The 15,181-nt window shown below is 41.6% G+C and overlaps 1 protein-coding gene across 10 annotated transcripts in view; it reads right to left on the minus strand.

Annotated features, from left to right (window-relative positions):
- The window catches only part of SEC31A (SEC31 homolog A, COPII coat complex component), a 74,737-nt gene that overhangs the window by 25,562 nt on the left and 33,994 nt on the right, over positions 1-15,181 (minus strand). For all 10 annotated transcript variants that reach the window (XM_044681528.1, XM_044681526.1, XM_044681525.1 and 7 more), the window contains 4 exons: positions 10,582-10,708; positions 8,282-8,427; positions 6,086-6,259; positions 4,806-4,982 (listed from right to left, as the gene is read on the minus strand). In XM_044681528.1, coding sequence (XP_044537463.1) covers positions 4,806-4,982; positions 6,086-6,259; positions 8,282-8,427; positions 10,582-10,708 — 624 coding nt within the window. The remainder of the gene's footprint in view (positions 1-4,805; positions 4,983-6,085; positions 6,260-8,281; positions 8,428-10,581; positions 10,709-15,181) is intronic.

A 15,181-nucleotide genomic window follows, 5' to 3' on the forward strand; every position in this document is an offset into this window, starting at 1 on the left:
TTACACAAGTTCTTGCACCATCCCATCCCACCCCTTCTTCTCCAGCATATCCATCATCCCTATTCTCCCACTTATCTTCAATATCCCTCCCATGCCTATAAACGTGTCCCTGGCTCCTTCATCCTCACTTGACCCATCCATCCCCATTATCTTTCTTCGACTGACAGGATGAGAAAGTCACCTACAATAAGAGTTTCCTCTCTCTCCTGCTCCTCCCTCCCTCCCTCCTTCCATTCCTATTCCTTCCCCTCCCTTTCTGCTGCACTCTGGCTTGGTCAACTTAAACTTTTGCTCCTTCCAAAGTTACCAATGATCTCTTAATCATCACTCAGATGAACTTTTCTCAGTCTTCATCTTCTTTGACTTCTCTGCAGCAGCTGACATTGTTGATCTGCTTCTTCTCTGTAGAGGACTCCCAAGTCCTATTTTTGAGCCTTTTAAAGTGGCTTTTAAAAGCCTTCTTAACTGGTTCCCCTCACCCCAGTCTTCTGCACACTCTTCGATTCAGTGACACTGGTCTCCTGGTTTGAATATGACACTTGTCTCCCAACTCTAGGCATCTTTGATGGCTGTCTCTCATGCCTGAACTCTCCTTTCTCATCTCTTCCTCCTGGCTTTGTTCAAGTCACAACTGAGATTCCACATTCTTTGAGAAGTCTTTCTAATATCTCTTTAACCTCTTCATCTTAGGACCTCCTTCCCTCTAAGAACCTCTTCTATTTATCCTGCATATGGCTTGTTTGCCCATAATTCTGCATAGGCTGTCTCTCCCATTCATATTGGGAGCTCCAGTGCTTAATAAATGCTAGTGACACAGTGATTGACCTACGATCAAAAAATTAACATTCTACTTGAGGAAGCAGGTACAAATATGGGCAAATATTTGTGTAGTAATAAAAAAAAATTAAGTAATTTCAAGAGGATGGAGACAGAACAACAATCAGAGAATAAAGACCTTTTAATGTAAGTGGTACATGGAGTTTGAAGAAGGATGGAGGGGTTTCCAAAGAGCTAGCGAGGACAGAGAACATTCTAGGCACAGCCTTGATAAAGGTAAGAGAAATAGAACGTTATGTATGAGTAACTGCTTAGTAGACCAGTGTAGTTAGTATATAGAAAGAGTGAAATGAAGTAACAGAAATGAGACTTTAAAGGTAAGTTGGAGCCAGAATGGGAAGATGCCAGAGAAGTTCATATATTTATAAAGTGTCATGTTGTATAAAAGGAACAATAAGAGGTCAGTCTGGTGGCAATTTAGACTATATCTGTGGGCATCAGTGTGCAGTGAGTCTGGAAAGGTTGGCCCGGGCCAAGGTTCTATCTAGAGCAGTGATAGCGAACCTATGACACAGGTGCCAAAGATGTGGGAATGCAGTCACTCCCCCTCTACCCCCCCAGAGTTTGTTACTAGAAAGGAAGAGGAACTCAGGCAGTACTGCTCCCCTCCCCCTCTCCACCAGGCCTAATGACATTTTTACACTTCATCCACCCCTCTGCCCAGCAGCCCAATGGGAGTGCACAGGAGGTAAGGTGGGCAGCTCATAGGCGACAGAGCTGGAGGGGAGTGGAGTACTTGGGTCACTCCCCTCCCTGCCTCTACACTCACTGAGGACATTCCTCACTTCACCCACAACTCCACACAGCAGCCCAAAAGGAGCTCTTTCTCCCTCCCATGTGTATGTGGGGGGAGGGGGGAAGAAGGGCACAAGGCACTTTGGTGGGAAGGGAGGGGAACGGCCCATGGTCTGAGGGGTAGGTGGATATGGCACTCCTTCTCTAAAAGGTCATAACATAACATCACTGCTCTAGAGGTTTTAAAGGCTTTTGTTATGCTCCCCATTCTCTTTTTCTTGCATGTTCTCTTCTCCCTTGACTTCAGTGACAATGATTTTGCCTGGTCCTTCTACCTGTTCCTTCTTAGGCCTGTGCTGGGTTCTCCTCCTTCTCCTCCTCCTCCTGGCAGACCCTAGACTCTGTTCTCAAGCCTCTGCTCTTCTGTTTTAAACTTCTGTTTCTGGGGGCAGCTGGGTAGCTCAGTGGATTGAGAGTCAGGCCTAGAGACAGGAGGTCCTAGGTTCAAATCCGACCCCAGACACTTCCCAGTGTGTGACCCTGGGCAAGTCACTTGACCCCCATTGCCCACCCTTACCACTCTTACACCTATGAGCCAATACACAGAAGTTAAGGGTTTAAAAAAAAAAAACTTCTATTTCTTTCCCTTGGTGATCTCTTCAGCTCCCATGAGTACAACAATCATATCTACTCAGATGAACTGCAGACCTACATACTCAGCCCTAATCTATTTCTTAAACAGTACCATGTTACCAAATATTTCTGGACACTTCCAAGTCCCTCATTACCTTAAATGCAATAAGTCCTGAATGGAATTCTTATTTCTACCCCAAATCCATAACCAGATCTCTGTGTACTCCAGGTGTGCATATAAGAGTAACATTTGAAACTTCCTTCTCTCAACATTCAATTGCCTATTCTTGTTGATTCTACCTCCACAAAGTTTCTCACCTTCATTATCTTTCTCTTTACTCAGGAAAACTATAATCTAATCTAGGTCTTTATCTTCTCTGACAACTGTGGCCAGTAATCTCCCAATTAGTTTTCCTGTCTCCAGTTTCTTAACTCTTTGATCCAGTCTCCAACTGATATCCTCAATCTGATTCCCTATTCCTCCCTTCACACAGTTTTTGCTCCAGTCTGTTCACCATACACAAAACGTCCCATCTCTTGCCCTGTGTACAAGTGGTTGCCCAAATCCGGAATGCACTCTCTCTTAGTAGAATCTCTGGCTTTCAAGTCACCTGCTACCAGAGGCCTTTCTCAATCCCCCACATACTAACACTCTCTCCTCTTAAAATTATTTTGTGTGTACTTTGTTCTTGCTGGTATCCGACATTCTCTCACCAAGTAAAATATGAGATCTTGAGGGAAAGAACTATTTAATTGTTGCCTTGGTGCCCACAGCATCTATAGAGCACAGTACTTGCACACAGCCAGCATTTAATGAACTTTGCTTAAATGTATCTAATCTAGGACCTCCTAGAGGTGGAAACTCCCTCCAAAACTGCAGACTACAATCAATCTAGGTTGTGTTATCCTGGGCAATTCTTGTCCACATCTTTCCATTATCATGCCGAGATGGTCAACTCTTTGTTCTGGAGATCCTTCTCTAGACGACATAACACTGCATGGAGACCAATAGGACATGCAGATCATCCTCCATTAGCTTTCCTTCTTGTCATGTGACCAGCCCATCTTTTAGAGTCTTGTGCCTCTCTGAAGACACTTCTAATTATACCACTACTTCAGTCTGCTGATAATATATAGCATCCTACCCACACCCACCAGGTGCCTCTACATTTTTCTTCTGCTCCTATCAGACTATATGATTCATAGTCATAGGATATTGGTGGCCCTTAGTTCTCTGAAAAAATTTAAGCTACTACCCAATATCTCCAAGGTAATGACACTCATTTCTTCCTTCTGTTAAATATTCAGCTCAGTTTATGTACCTGTCTTCAAAAAAGTCTGACTTTTAGGAATTCACATGGAAAAAGCCAAGTGAATTAAGCATGTCTATTGTTTAGAGTAGGATAGGCAGCAGGAAGTATTTTTTTGAATGATTACAGATCTCATTTATTAGGTGCCTTCCCTGATGTTTACAAGCATGCCCTACTCTCCCACCCTAAAAAAAAAAACAAAAACAAACAAAAAACCCCATCAAAAAATCCTTCTCCTGACCCTCTTCTCCTTTCCATAGCCATCCACACTTAATATTTCCTAACTCACTTCTTTATCCCTTGACATATGGCTTCTAGTCCAATTAGCTGACTGAAGCCGCAGCCTCCAAAGTTATCAAAGATTGACATACTAGTGTTTTTCCCATCTTCTGATATTGTTGACCACAGCCTCTTCTCCAATACTTGTCCTTCTTTCAACAACTGTGATAACCTTAGCTCTTTCTCTATCTATGCCTGGGAGAAGCTCTCCTCCTAATCTCTTAAGAGGTCTCAGCTTAAATGCCACAACCTTTAGGAAGTACTGTATAGTCTCTTTGTCCTCATATTACCTTGCATTTATTTGTCGTTTACATGTTGTATCCTCCAATAGACTATTTAAGCTCCTTGAAGGAAAGGATTATTATTTTCAGCACCAAACAGATTGAGAACCACTCAAATTAAGCACCAAAATGCTACTCTTCATTTTCCAACTTCTTGAGATGACTGAGCACGCAACAATGTTGATAAGTACTCCATAACCTTTCTTCACTGAATGTAAAACATATAAGCTTAGGTACTTAATAATTTAGAGCAGAGGTTTTTAACCTTTTCTGTGTCATGGACCCCTTTGGCAATCTAATGAAATTTATGGAGCCCTTCTCAGAATGTGTGTGTGGTTTTTTTAAACATTCCACTGGAAAAAAAAAGAAAATTTCAGAAGTTAGTGAAAATTGTAAAATTTTTTTCCCCATCCCAGGCCTCCAATATCAATCCAAATGGCAAATCCCAGGTTAAGATTCCCTGACCTAGAGGAAAATTAAGTAGGGGAAAATGAGGAACAACCACAGAAGTAATTTAAAAGGTACTTTTTACCTAAAAATCTATGCAATTTAACTAAATTGAAGCATTGTTTTCAGAACAAATATTACAAATATCATTTATAAAGCTTTACAAGCAAATTTACCTAGGGCTATCATCTCACCTTCCTTCATTCGGTCGGGCTAAGGGATAATGAGAAGCAGAAGTGAAGCCAGAGACAGAGAGCCCTTCCTAGGGCCTGTAATTACTTACATGGGGATAATATTGTTGGGCTGGTGCTCGTGACACTTGGGTCTGACCCATAGCAGGTCCAGGTCCTCCCTTGGACATGTGTTGTCTGTCATAGAGAGCCCGGGAGGCTGCTTCCTGCTCCGGCATGGGCTCACCTTGGGCCCTGCGCAATCTGTCACGAAGTTGCACAATATTTGGCTAGAAAGAAACAAGGAAACAAAACCAAGAGTGAGCGGTCTGTTACCATCACCATGTGGCTGACCACTCTCCCTGACAACAAAATTTATATGGAGTCTGGAGATTCACAGGGAAGAGTCATAACCACCCTGCTTTCAGGTTCAAGAGAACTCTTCTTCAAAATGGAGAGTTAGAAAAAAAAGACTATGAAGAGACTAGAAATTAAGGTTTCCAGGCTAAGTTACAGAAACCTAGTCTTGGGTCATCAGACCTTGCAGTGTACATAAAATGCTTCTGAACAGTTCCAAATATTTTCCTCAGACTAAGTTATGGCAGGGTTTATAAGAAATAAAAGCTATAGAGTAAAGGCTTCTGACTCAAATCCATCTGATTCCTTCTTCAGCTATTGATGAAACTTGGAGTCAGTTGTGTGAAAGACAAGTGTTTACCAGCAGGGTATCTTCATCTTTCCATCACTGAAGTCCTTCCTCTAATGCCTGGGTCTTCAAAACCTAAGAGATCCTTCTGCTAAGAACAGCCTGGGTGCGTGCCCTGTGATCGAGCCAAACTGGCTGTCTCTCTATCCTCATCTGTGACAATGGAGTTCTCACCTTTACACTTCAGCATGGGCATCCCTCAGGCCTAGAATGAACTCACCCTTTCCTTCCTCCAGGACACACAGCCCAGCTGCACATTACAGGAAGCCATTCTGCTAAGCTGTCCCTTCCTAACTACTCTGTATTTAATTCAGTAGTTACCTCTCTAAGGACATACATGTGCCCTTGCTCTCTCCTTCTTCAGAATGGGAGCTCCCTGAGGGCTGAGACCATTCCATTCTCTGCATGTGTTTCCACAACTCCTAGTCCAGGCTTGGCCCCAACTAATTCAGCAGGTACTTTATCAATGATTGCTGAATGAAATTCCATCCCACTGGTACAGCCCCAGGATGCACACATACAACCAAGACATGAGGTCAGTAAGATTAGTCTTCACTTAGTGAAATGAGTTCATTTTCTCCAGAATTCACCACCTACGAGCAGGTTTAAATCTATGGCTGGGTCTCATCTGTAAAAATTAATCATTCACAGAAAGGAAAGGTAGGAAAAACAGTCCAATCCACTTACCTGACTAGTGTTGGCGGGGAGGAAAGCCAGAGCTGCAGCAATACTGCCTTGAGCTGCCAACAGACTGGCATATTGACTCATCTTCTCAGCCAAAAGCACCCCAATAGCACTGGTGTCTGTTGCCTGGGTGAGCTGCACAGCCTTTCGGAGGATGACAACCTTCTCAATCAGATCCTGAAGGAAAGAGAATGAAAAGACAAAAGATAGGAAAGGATTGATATACTTACCAAAAATTAAGGCTAAAAGGTGGTGACACTCAATGCACTGAAAAGCAAAAGGACTCTTAATGCCCACTGGCAAACCTATTTTAACAGGACTAAAGCCTATCCAACCACACTCCCTGGCTTTTGATTCTGCCACATTCTATACTTGGACTAATAAAGATGTTGATACCCACCAGTGTGGCACCAAAGTAGAAACTTGAAGCTGAAGAAGGTGCAGGAGGAGGTATGGGAAAGGAAAGCAAGTCATAGAGGGAAGATCAAAAGGAAAAGCCAGCAGAGCTGGAGTGGTGAAATACATTAGATCAGTGATGGTGAACCTATGACAGAGGTGCCAACGATGGCATGCAGAACACTCTCTGTGGGCACATGGGACACCCTCCCACCCAAGAGTTCTTTACTAGAAAGGCAGAGGGACTCTGGCAGAGCTGCTCCCTTCCCCCCCTCCACCGTGCCTGACAACATTTTTTCACATCCTCTGCCCCTCTTCCCAGCAGCCCAATGGGAGCACACAGGCAGTAAGGTGGGTGACTCACAGGTGGCAGAGCTGGAGCTTGGTCTAGAGCAGTGATGGACAAACTTTTTAAAGAGGGGTCCAAAGGAAAGGAAATGCTCATCTGGCAGTCTGTTTCTAAGGCAACTGTTTCAAAGTTTCATTGTATTGTATCCTACTCATTGTATTCGTCAGATTAGGAATAATGTTGGCAGCCAGATAGAACATTTCAGGGGGCCGCATCTGGCCCACTGGCCATAGTTTACCCATCACTGGTCTAGAGCAATGATGGTAAACCTTTTAGAGATGGAGTGCTGGGCCCTTCCCTCACTCCACCCCCCAGACTGAGTGCCATGCCTACACCATAAAGAGACCAAGTGCCATGCCCCTCCTCCCCACCACATGCTGGTTACACCCTGCCCCACCTTACCGGACACAGGGGAGGAAGAGCTCCCATTGGGCTGCTGGGTGAAGTGAGGAATGTCCTCAGCAAGTGTAGAGAGGGGTAGTGGTGTGGCCCAAGCTCTCCACTCCTCTCTAGTTCTGCCACTTGTGAGCTTCCAACCTTACCCCCTGTGCACTCTCATTGAGCTACTGGGCAGAGGGGCAGGAGATGTGAAAAAAATGGCATCGTTAGGCATGGTGGGGAGTGGGGGAGGGAGCAGTTCTGCCCAAGTCTCTCTGCCTTTCTAGTAAGGAACTCTGGGGGTGGAGGGTGGGGAGAAAGGAAGGGTGACAGAGTATCCACAGAGAGTGCTCTGTATCATCTTTGGCAGCCATGCTATAGGTTTGCCATCACTGGTCTAGACGGTAATGGGGGCAGTGCATGGCATTCCATCTCTGTAAGGATCACCATCTATAATATTCCATAATCACTTGATTAACTTCAAGTTTTCCATGTTGCCATTCATGACAAAAATCAGCAAAAAGGAGTGTCTCAGTTGCAAAGACTTTGTAGATACAGGCCACACACAAATCTGGCAATCTAAAACTGAACCATAATTGCTTTCTTCTGTATAAGTTGACACAAAACTCCTAATCAATACTTGTATTTCATTTTCAGCAGATGAGTCTCTTATATGACTCCACCAGGAAATGAAATCCCACAGAGAAAAACAAAGTTCAAACTAAAATATCACAGGGAAGGACTTTACTTATCAAGGGCTTGTGAAAAAAATATTTTTAAAAAGAGAAAGAAAATCTTTTCATCAAAATCACAAACACCATGAGTAAACAGTAGTAACACTTTCTTTTATTTACTTCATTTATTTATTTATTTTAAACTCTTCCCTTCTGTCTTAGAATCAGTTCAAAGTTTTGGTTCCAAGGCAGAAGACAGTAAGGGCGAACAATGGGGATTGAGTGGCTGGTCCAGAGTCACACAACTAAGAAGTGTTGAGGCCAGATCTGAACCTAGGACCTCCTGTCTTCATGCCTGACTATCCACTGAACCACCTAGTTGTCCCTTACGCAAACACTAACCTGAAGTGACAAGGGATTGCTTCCATCTTGAGCTTTAGTCCAACATGCAACCAATTTCTCTATGTTTCCAGCACAAATATAACAGAGACAGGCCTGAGTCTGCAGAAGACTATCACCTTCCTTCTCTAGCCTGGTGCCCAGGAGATCTGAGGAGAAAAAGAAGAGGCAAATGATACATGAGTAACTGAACTATAATAACATTTTTGTGAGTTGAAGGGAGATGGTATTGCCCAGTATACACAGAGCCCTGGTCTCGGAAGTCAGGAAGACCTAAGGACAAATTCCATCTGAGGAACTTACTAACTGTATCAAGATGGGCAAGTTACTTAACCCTTAGCCACGGTTTCCTCATCCATCAAATGGGGATAACATCGAATATCTGATAAGATTGTTGTAAGGATCAAATACAATAGCACATATCAAGTGCTTTGTAATTCTTCAAAGTGCTATAAAAATGTTAGCTATTATTATTATCCTCATATTATCATCAGCATCAAAGAAGAATCTTTATAACTCATGAATAGCAGGGGAGGAAAAAATCCCAGAGAGATAACAAACCAAGTGCAATAAAAAAGTTCACATGACATTTGGTTGCAACCATTATTAATTAAAAATTGCAGTTTTCCTTGACCAAATTTTTAACCACAGATTCAATATCCATTCAATAGTAATTAAGCACCTGCTATAGTATAGCCAGGCATCTAGAGGGGCTCTAATTAAGACCCTATCCCTGCTCTCATAAGAGTTTCCATTCCAGTAGGGCAGTTGAAACCACTAGAAAAAAAAATGAATATGACGGTACTAGATGATATTTTCATGGTGCTTCAAAGTTAGCAAAGCCTTTATGGACAAGAGCTCATTTGATGGTCAAAATCTGAGACTGGTAAGAGAGGTATTTTGTTAACGAGGAAGAGAATCCAACCCAGTTGTGTACTTAGTGATGGAGCCTGAATCACCAAATCTAGGTCTCTTCTTACTCAGAGCTCAGCACCATTTCCAAGTCACCTCATTCTTAGCCTGTGCCATGTAGAAACAGACTATTCTCTATGCACAAATGAAAGGGAGGCTTCAAGAGTTTTGGAAGAGAATGACCATTCTTATAGGGGGAATCAGGGGAGGTGTCACATAGAAAGCAGGGCCACCTGACCTTTGGGCCTCAAAGGAGAGAAAGGATTTTTATAAGGGTTAAGTTAAGATTCTGATTTGGACATAAGGAATAGCATAAGTACAGTCACAGAGGTTACAATGCAGAAAGCAGAAGCAAAGTGCCCAGGCTGGTGAGAAGCTGATGAGGAGAATGAAAACCAGAAAGCTGATCATCTGCAAAAAGAGTAAAGCCTATCCTCCTTCAGACCCAGCATATCCAAGCAATCCATAGTAAAGGTACTCAGCTTTAGGAAATCAATTGTACAAGTAGAGGATGACGATGGCTGTAGAAGTTCTACAAAAACTCATGTGGAGAAAGACCTATCGGTTTCCCAAGATCAATGTGAGTTAACAGGGTGTATGAGGAGCCAAAATAGGTCCTGGGACCTCAGAAGACAAGACAGGTGTCTTTAATTAACTGAAGGCCATCCTACAACAGGAAAATGTGACTTATGCAGGAACAGGACAAGGAATGTTTGCTTGGTGGCAGCATCAAGGCAGATCTTCCAAACAATGAGAGCTGTCTAGTTGTGAACAGACCCCCTTGTCTGTTAGCTAAGTGTGCCCCTCACCATGGAAGAGCTTTATTGAGCCTGCGTAAGGGAGATGCAACTGAACCAGGTGAAACTGCTTTCTACTCTGAAATTTATTATACTGCTGGAACTAGAGCTGTGTGTGGACATACCAATGTGGAAGTCATCAGTAGCATCAATACTATTCCACATCTGTTAAGTATCCATGCAAAGCATTGCAGGAGCTGCTGAGGGTGGTCAGGAAGCAGACACAGCTTTGAAAGGATAGACTCCTCCTTCTAGAAGCCAGTTGCAGGAGCTGATGGGGCCAGAAAAGCTAGAGATTGAAGGTTTATGGGAGAAGGTAGAATTAAGTCTCAGGAGATGAAGATACATGTAGTCAGCCTTGGCAGAGAGGATGGCTATCTCTTCTGCTAAGACCTAAGCAAAGGAAGAGAAGATGGCTGAGGATAGAGGAAAGGACAGAGAAGATCCAAATAGCAGAAGAAACTGAGGATGGCATATTACAATATATTATATGTATAACAACATAATTCTATGATGTGTGTACCATAACATAGTTACATATAATATAGAGTAACACAGACACTTAATAAAGCTCAGGAAATCGTCATTTCTTACCACAAAGAGCTGAAAATTCATCTGGCCTAGCGTAAGTCAACACAGCAGCTAAAGCTTCTCTCCAGTTCTTAAGGTCGCAGGACTGAACAATCTCTTTCCAATTTTTCATCACCACTGCTGTAATCAGCTTGGAAAGAGAGAGTAAAGAGAAAAGTAAATGCCTCCTAAGTGTCCATTTCCTCAAGAATTAATGCTTTGGAAAAACATGCGATCATTCAATCAATCAGTCAAGGTTCAGTAAGGGCCACCCCCATGCCTGGAGCTGGGGAGACAAGTGAAAAGAAAGAAACAGTCCCTACCTTTTTGGGAGCTCCTACTCTAATGGAGAAGACAAGCACACGTGAAACACACATAAAGACAAATCCATACTGAGCAGTCAAATGGGAGGCGGCTCAGGAGGGAGGACACTCCTAGTCTGGAGATGCGCAAAGACTTAACATTGAAACTGATGCTTAAGCAGTGTCTTGAAGGAAGAGGTAGACTTTGAGAAGCCATGTACTCCAGGCATGAGGTACTACCAGGGCAAAAGTTGGGAGAAATGGGAGAAGTGGGAGGAAGAAAAAAGGCCATGCTAACTGGATCTGAGGGTGCAGGAGAAGAGTGTGCATAGTTCATGTAGACTGATACCACATGAACAAGTTTGAAGTCAAATGACATAATGGAAGCAAAAACAGGGAACAAATATGCCAAAGTAAGCCAGATATTATTTCTTCTTATTCTTAGAAGAAATCAGAATAAGAAGAGAAAGAAAAACTCCAACTAAACAATGAGAAGGACGGAAGAAGAGGAGATGGTGGCCAAGGCAAATTGAATACTAGCAGGAGACTGTGGCTCTGCATTACTACAGTTTAGGATGGTTTTTTCCCTCAAAGAATAAAGTAATAATCTAAAACTTCAGTAAAATAACTGAAACCATATTTTGCTATTTTATCCACTATTTCAACTTCCCAGCTGAACTTGCAATAAATGATAATAAATACCCATTTTGAGTCATTTAGAATAATTTTACAGTAAAATGCAGAGGCCAAGATAGAGCAAGTGAACCAACAAATGGTAACTAATAATGTGAAATTGTAATTACATACACTAAGTCATAGAATTCTTTGAGTGCGATTCTTTCATTGAGATGGGTAACCCCCCACTGAAGCAGACAAAAATCCTCCCGATAGCCAGCCCTATTACTACATGTTAAGAAGAATTTTTTAAACAGATGAGAATTTCACAGGTTAACAGGTCAAAGCTACAAAGAGAACAAAGCCTGGCTGGTATTCTTTTAAAAGTAATGGCTAGTAAAGGAAAGCAGTAAATGTTGGAGGGGATGTGGCAAAAAAAAAACAAAAAAAAAAAACAAAACAGTAATGTTATTGGTGGAGTTGTGAACTGATACAAACCATTCTGGAAGGCAATTTGGAATTATACCCAAAGGGCTATAAAACTGTGCATACCCTTTGATCTAGTAATGCCACAGTTGGGGCTGTATCCCAAAGAGATAATAAAAAAGGGGAAAGGACCTACTTGCCAAAAATATTCATAGCTGCTCTTTTTGTGGTGGCAAAGAATTGGAAATTGAGGGGATGGGTGCCATTGGGGAATGGCTGCACAAATTGTGGTACATGTTGGTAATGGAAGACTATTTTGCTTTAAGAAATGATAAGCAAGATCATTTCAGAAAAAGCTGAAAAGATCTGCAGGAATTGATGCAGAACAAAATAAGCAGAACTGGGAGAAGATTGTACACAGTAATAGCAATACTGGACAATGATTATCTGTGAAAACTTGGCTACTCTCAACATTGCAATGATCTGGGACAATCCTGAAGGACATAACAGGGAATGTTATCCACCTACACAGAAAGAACTGTTAGAGTCATCTTTCACATCAGTGTATTTATGGTTTTATTTTGGGGTTTTGGTTATGTATGAGCATGACAATAAAAAAATTTTTAATTAAATTTTAAAAATTACTAGCTTCTCTGTACATTTTTTTAAAAGGAAGGAGAAAGATAAATGTTCAACTTAACTTGCTCAACAAATCAAAAGGACCTTTCTGTATCTCATCAATTTGGATGTTCTTTGTAGAGATGAAGACCACAAATTATCCTTGCTTACCAAGACTAGGAGCTTTGGACATACATAACCTGACACAAGAGGTAACTTTACTAGTCAGCACATTCAATTAGAACATATCTTTAGTTTTTAAATATGATCTTCAACCTCTAATGCTCAGATCTGACCCATTAAACAACTTTCATGCCATGGAGAAGCGCTAATTACAAACCTCCTCAATCCCTACTCCAACCTACCAATCTTGAGCTTAGTAACAATTTACAATTTACTTTCCTACTTAATACTGCTGCTCTTTCCACCTACTGGCTTCATAAGAAAAAACGATATTATATAGTGAGATGGCATTATAAGGATAAAAAATAATTATGACTGAGATAAATATATAAATTAATAATTTAATTAAAGCCATGCTGATAGATAAAATCATTAGACCACGCGCTTGTAAGAATTTAAAACTGCTGCCCGCGCCATTATTGTTACCTCCCGTCTCTTCCTGAGTCTGCTTGCCAAGAGGCCACTCCCCCTAACCCAGGAGATTTAAACTGTTCCGTGTGGAGACGTAGGCGTCCCCACGCCCAAAGAACCAGAACCAGGAACCCGTTGGACCACGGGAAATGTAGTTTGATAATTTCCTCGTGTCCATAGAAAATACATATATATATACTTAAAGATGGCATCTCCCAAATGTCATTCTTACAGCATTTACTATAAATAAAAACAATACCATGAGGAGACCAAAAAACTTAAGAAGTCTTAAGAGCAAGCAATTTATACTTACTATGGAAGGCTGATCAAGAACTGACAGCAAATATGAAAGAATATATGCACAACTGCTGAAAAGGTCAATGAGAGACTATGTTCTTTCAAGAAAGGCAGAGATTGGTAAGAAAACTATATAGGTGGCACTTCTGAGGTCTAGATGTGAATATAGATGACTAAAATTGTTATCTCCTTAAACACAGGTTAAAACAGAAAAGACATTGATGTCAGTGACAAGAAAGTCTAGCTGGCATTTTTTTTAATTATTGGCTATGCAAAACATAAGGTAAGGCCATAAAAATCTCTGGCTTTTCTGAATAGCAGGAGAAATAAAGCAGAGAAAGATAAATATTCCACTTAACATCTCAGCTACTTTAAGGTTTGCACTATTTCATCGATTTGGATGATCTCTCCATTCTTTGTATGGGCCCTTTCCTAAATTTACCATACAGCTTCATTCAACATATTAAGGTTCCTCCTACAATGTGTAAAAGTGAAATTTGGGAAATGTATCAAACTACATTTCCCGTGGTCCAACGGGTTTCCGTTTCCGGTTTTTGGGCTTGGGAAGGCTTACGTCTTGACGCAGGGAAGGGTTTAAATCTCCTGGGTTAGGAGGAAGTGGCCTCTTTGCCAGTAAGGCGCTTTGGCTAGCAGACTCGGAGACAGTAATGGAGGCGGCAATTTTGAATGCTTACAAGCGCGTGGTCTAATGATTTTATCTATCAGCATGGCTTTAATTAAAATACTAATTTATATATTTATACAAGCCTTTATCATTTTTCATATTTACAAATGTAGTCTTCCTACAAAGCGAGTATACCAGCAGATCATGGGACATCTGGCTATTCTTCATTCTCATCACAAGACCAGCCCATCCTCTTTACCAAACATTTCTCTTTGTCTCTGGTCCTTGCTGGATATTGTTGCCTATCCATACTCATCATATAGCTTTACCATTTTTGAATGCTACTCAGATACTCAAATACCTCTAATCTCATCAACACAGGAGTTCATTCCAACAATTCAAATCCTAACCTAACCAATCTGTTTGTCTATTTGCTATTCTTTACACAATCTCCCAACTATGCAAATTTTACATTAGCTGTCCTCCAGACCTGAAATTACTTTCGTCACTGCTAGGTCCTGGCTTTCCTTCAAGTCTCACCCAAAGTTTCACTTTCTGCAAGAAGTTGTTCCTGGTCCTGCTTTAAGCTTCCCTGTTATTCTGTTCAAATTATCTATAAATTATTATCAATAAATCTCACTTATTCATAGAGGTTTGCATCCTATTTTCCCCATCAGAATGGGAGCTTCCTCAAGGCAGGCACAGTCTTCTTCTGGTTCAAACTTTGATTTAGCACAATGCTTAGCACATGATAAGTACCTATTAAATGCTTGCTAACATGCTCATTATAATTCTTAGAGTGCTAAGATCTGCAGTCATATAACGACATTGTATAGAGCAATAATGTGACAAACTATAGCCTGGATCTGGCCGGAGGGGAATAGTTTGTCTACCACTGGTATAAAGTATAGATATTACTAAGAAGGTAAGCCTTTGTATTTGGGAGAAGTTGAGAAGCTTTATGATTCTCCCAAGATAATCCAATCCACTCTCTCCCTCCTGTTTCATTCTGGGCCCAATTCATCATCCATTTGTGCTGTAAGTCCACAATGTCAGCTCCAAGTAGGCATTATGTCCCTGTATCCGCAGGGCCTAACTGTCACGTACCTACTGGTGCTCCTCTATTCAAAAGTTTATTCCTGTATGG

The sequence above is a fragment of the Gracilinanus agilis genome, chromosome 6 (genome assembly GCF_016433145.1).
Source record: "Gracilinanus agilis isolate LMUSP501 chromosome 6, AgileGrace, whole genome shotgun sequence".
NCBI classification, from domain to species: Eukaryota; Metazoa; Chordata; class Mammalia; order Didelphimorphia; family Didelphidae; genus Gracilinanus; species Gracilinanus agilis.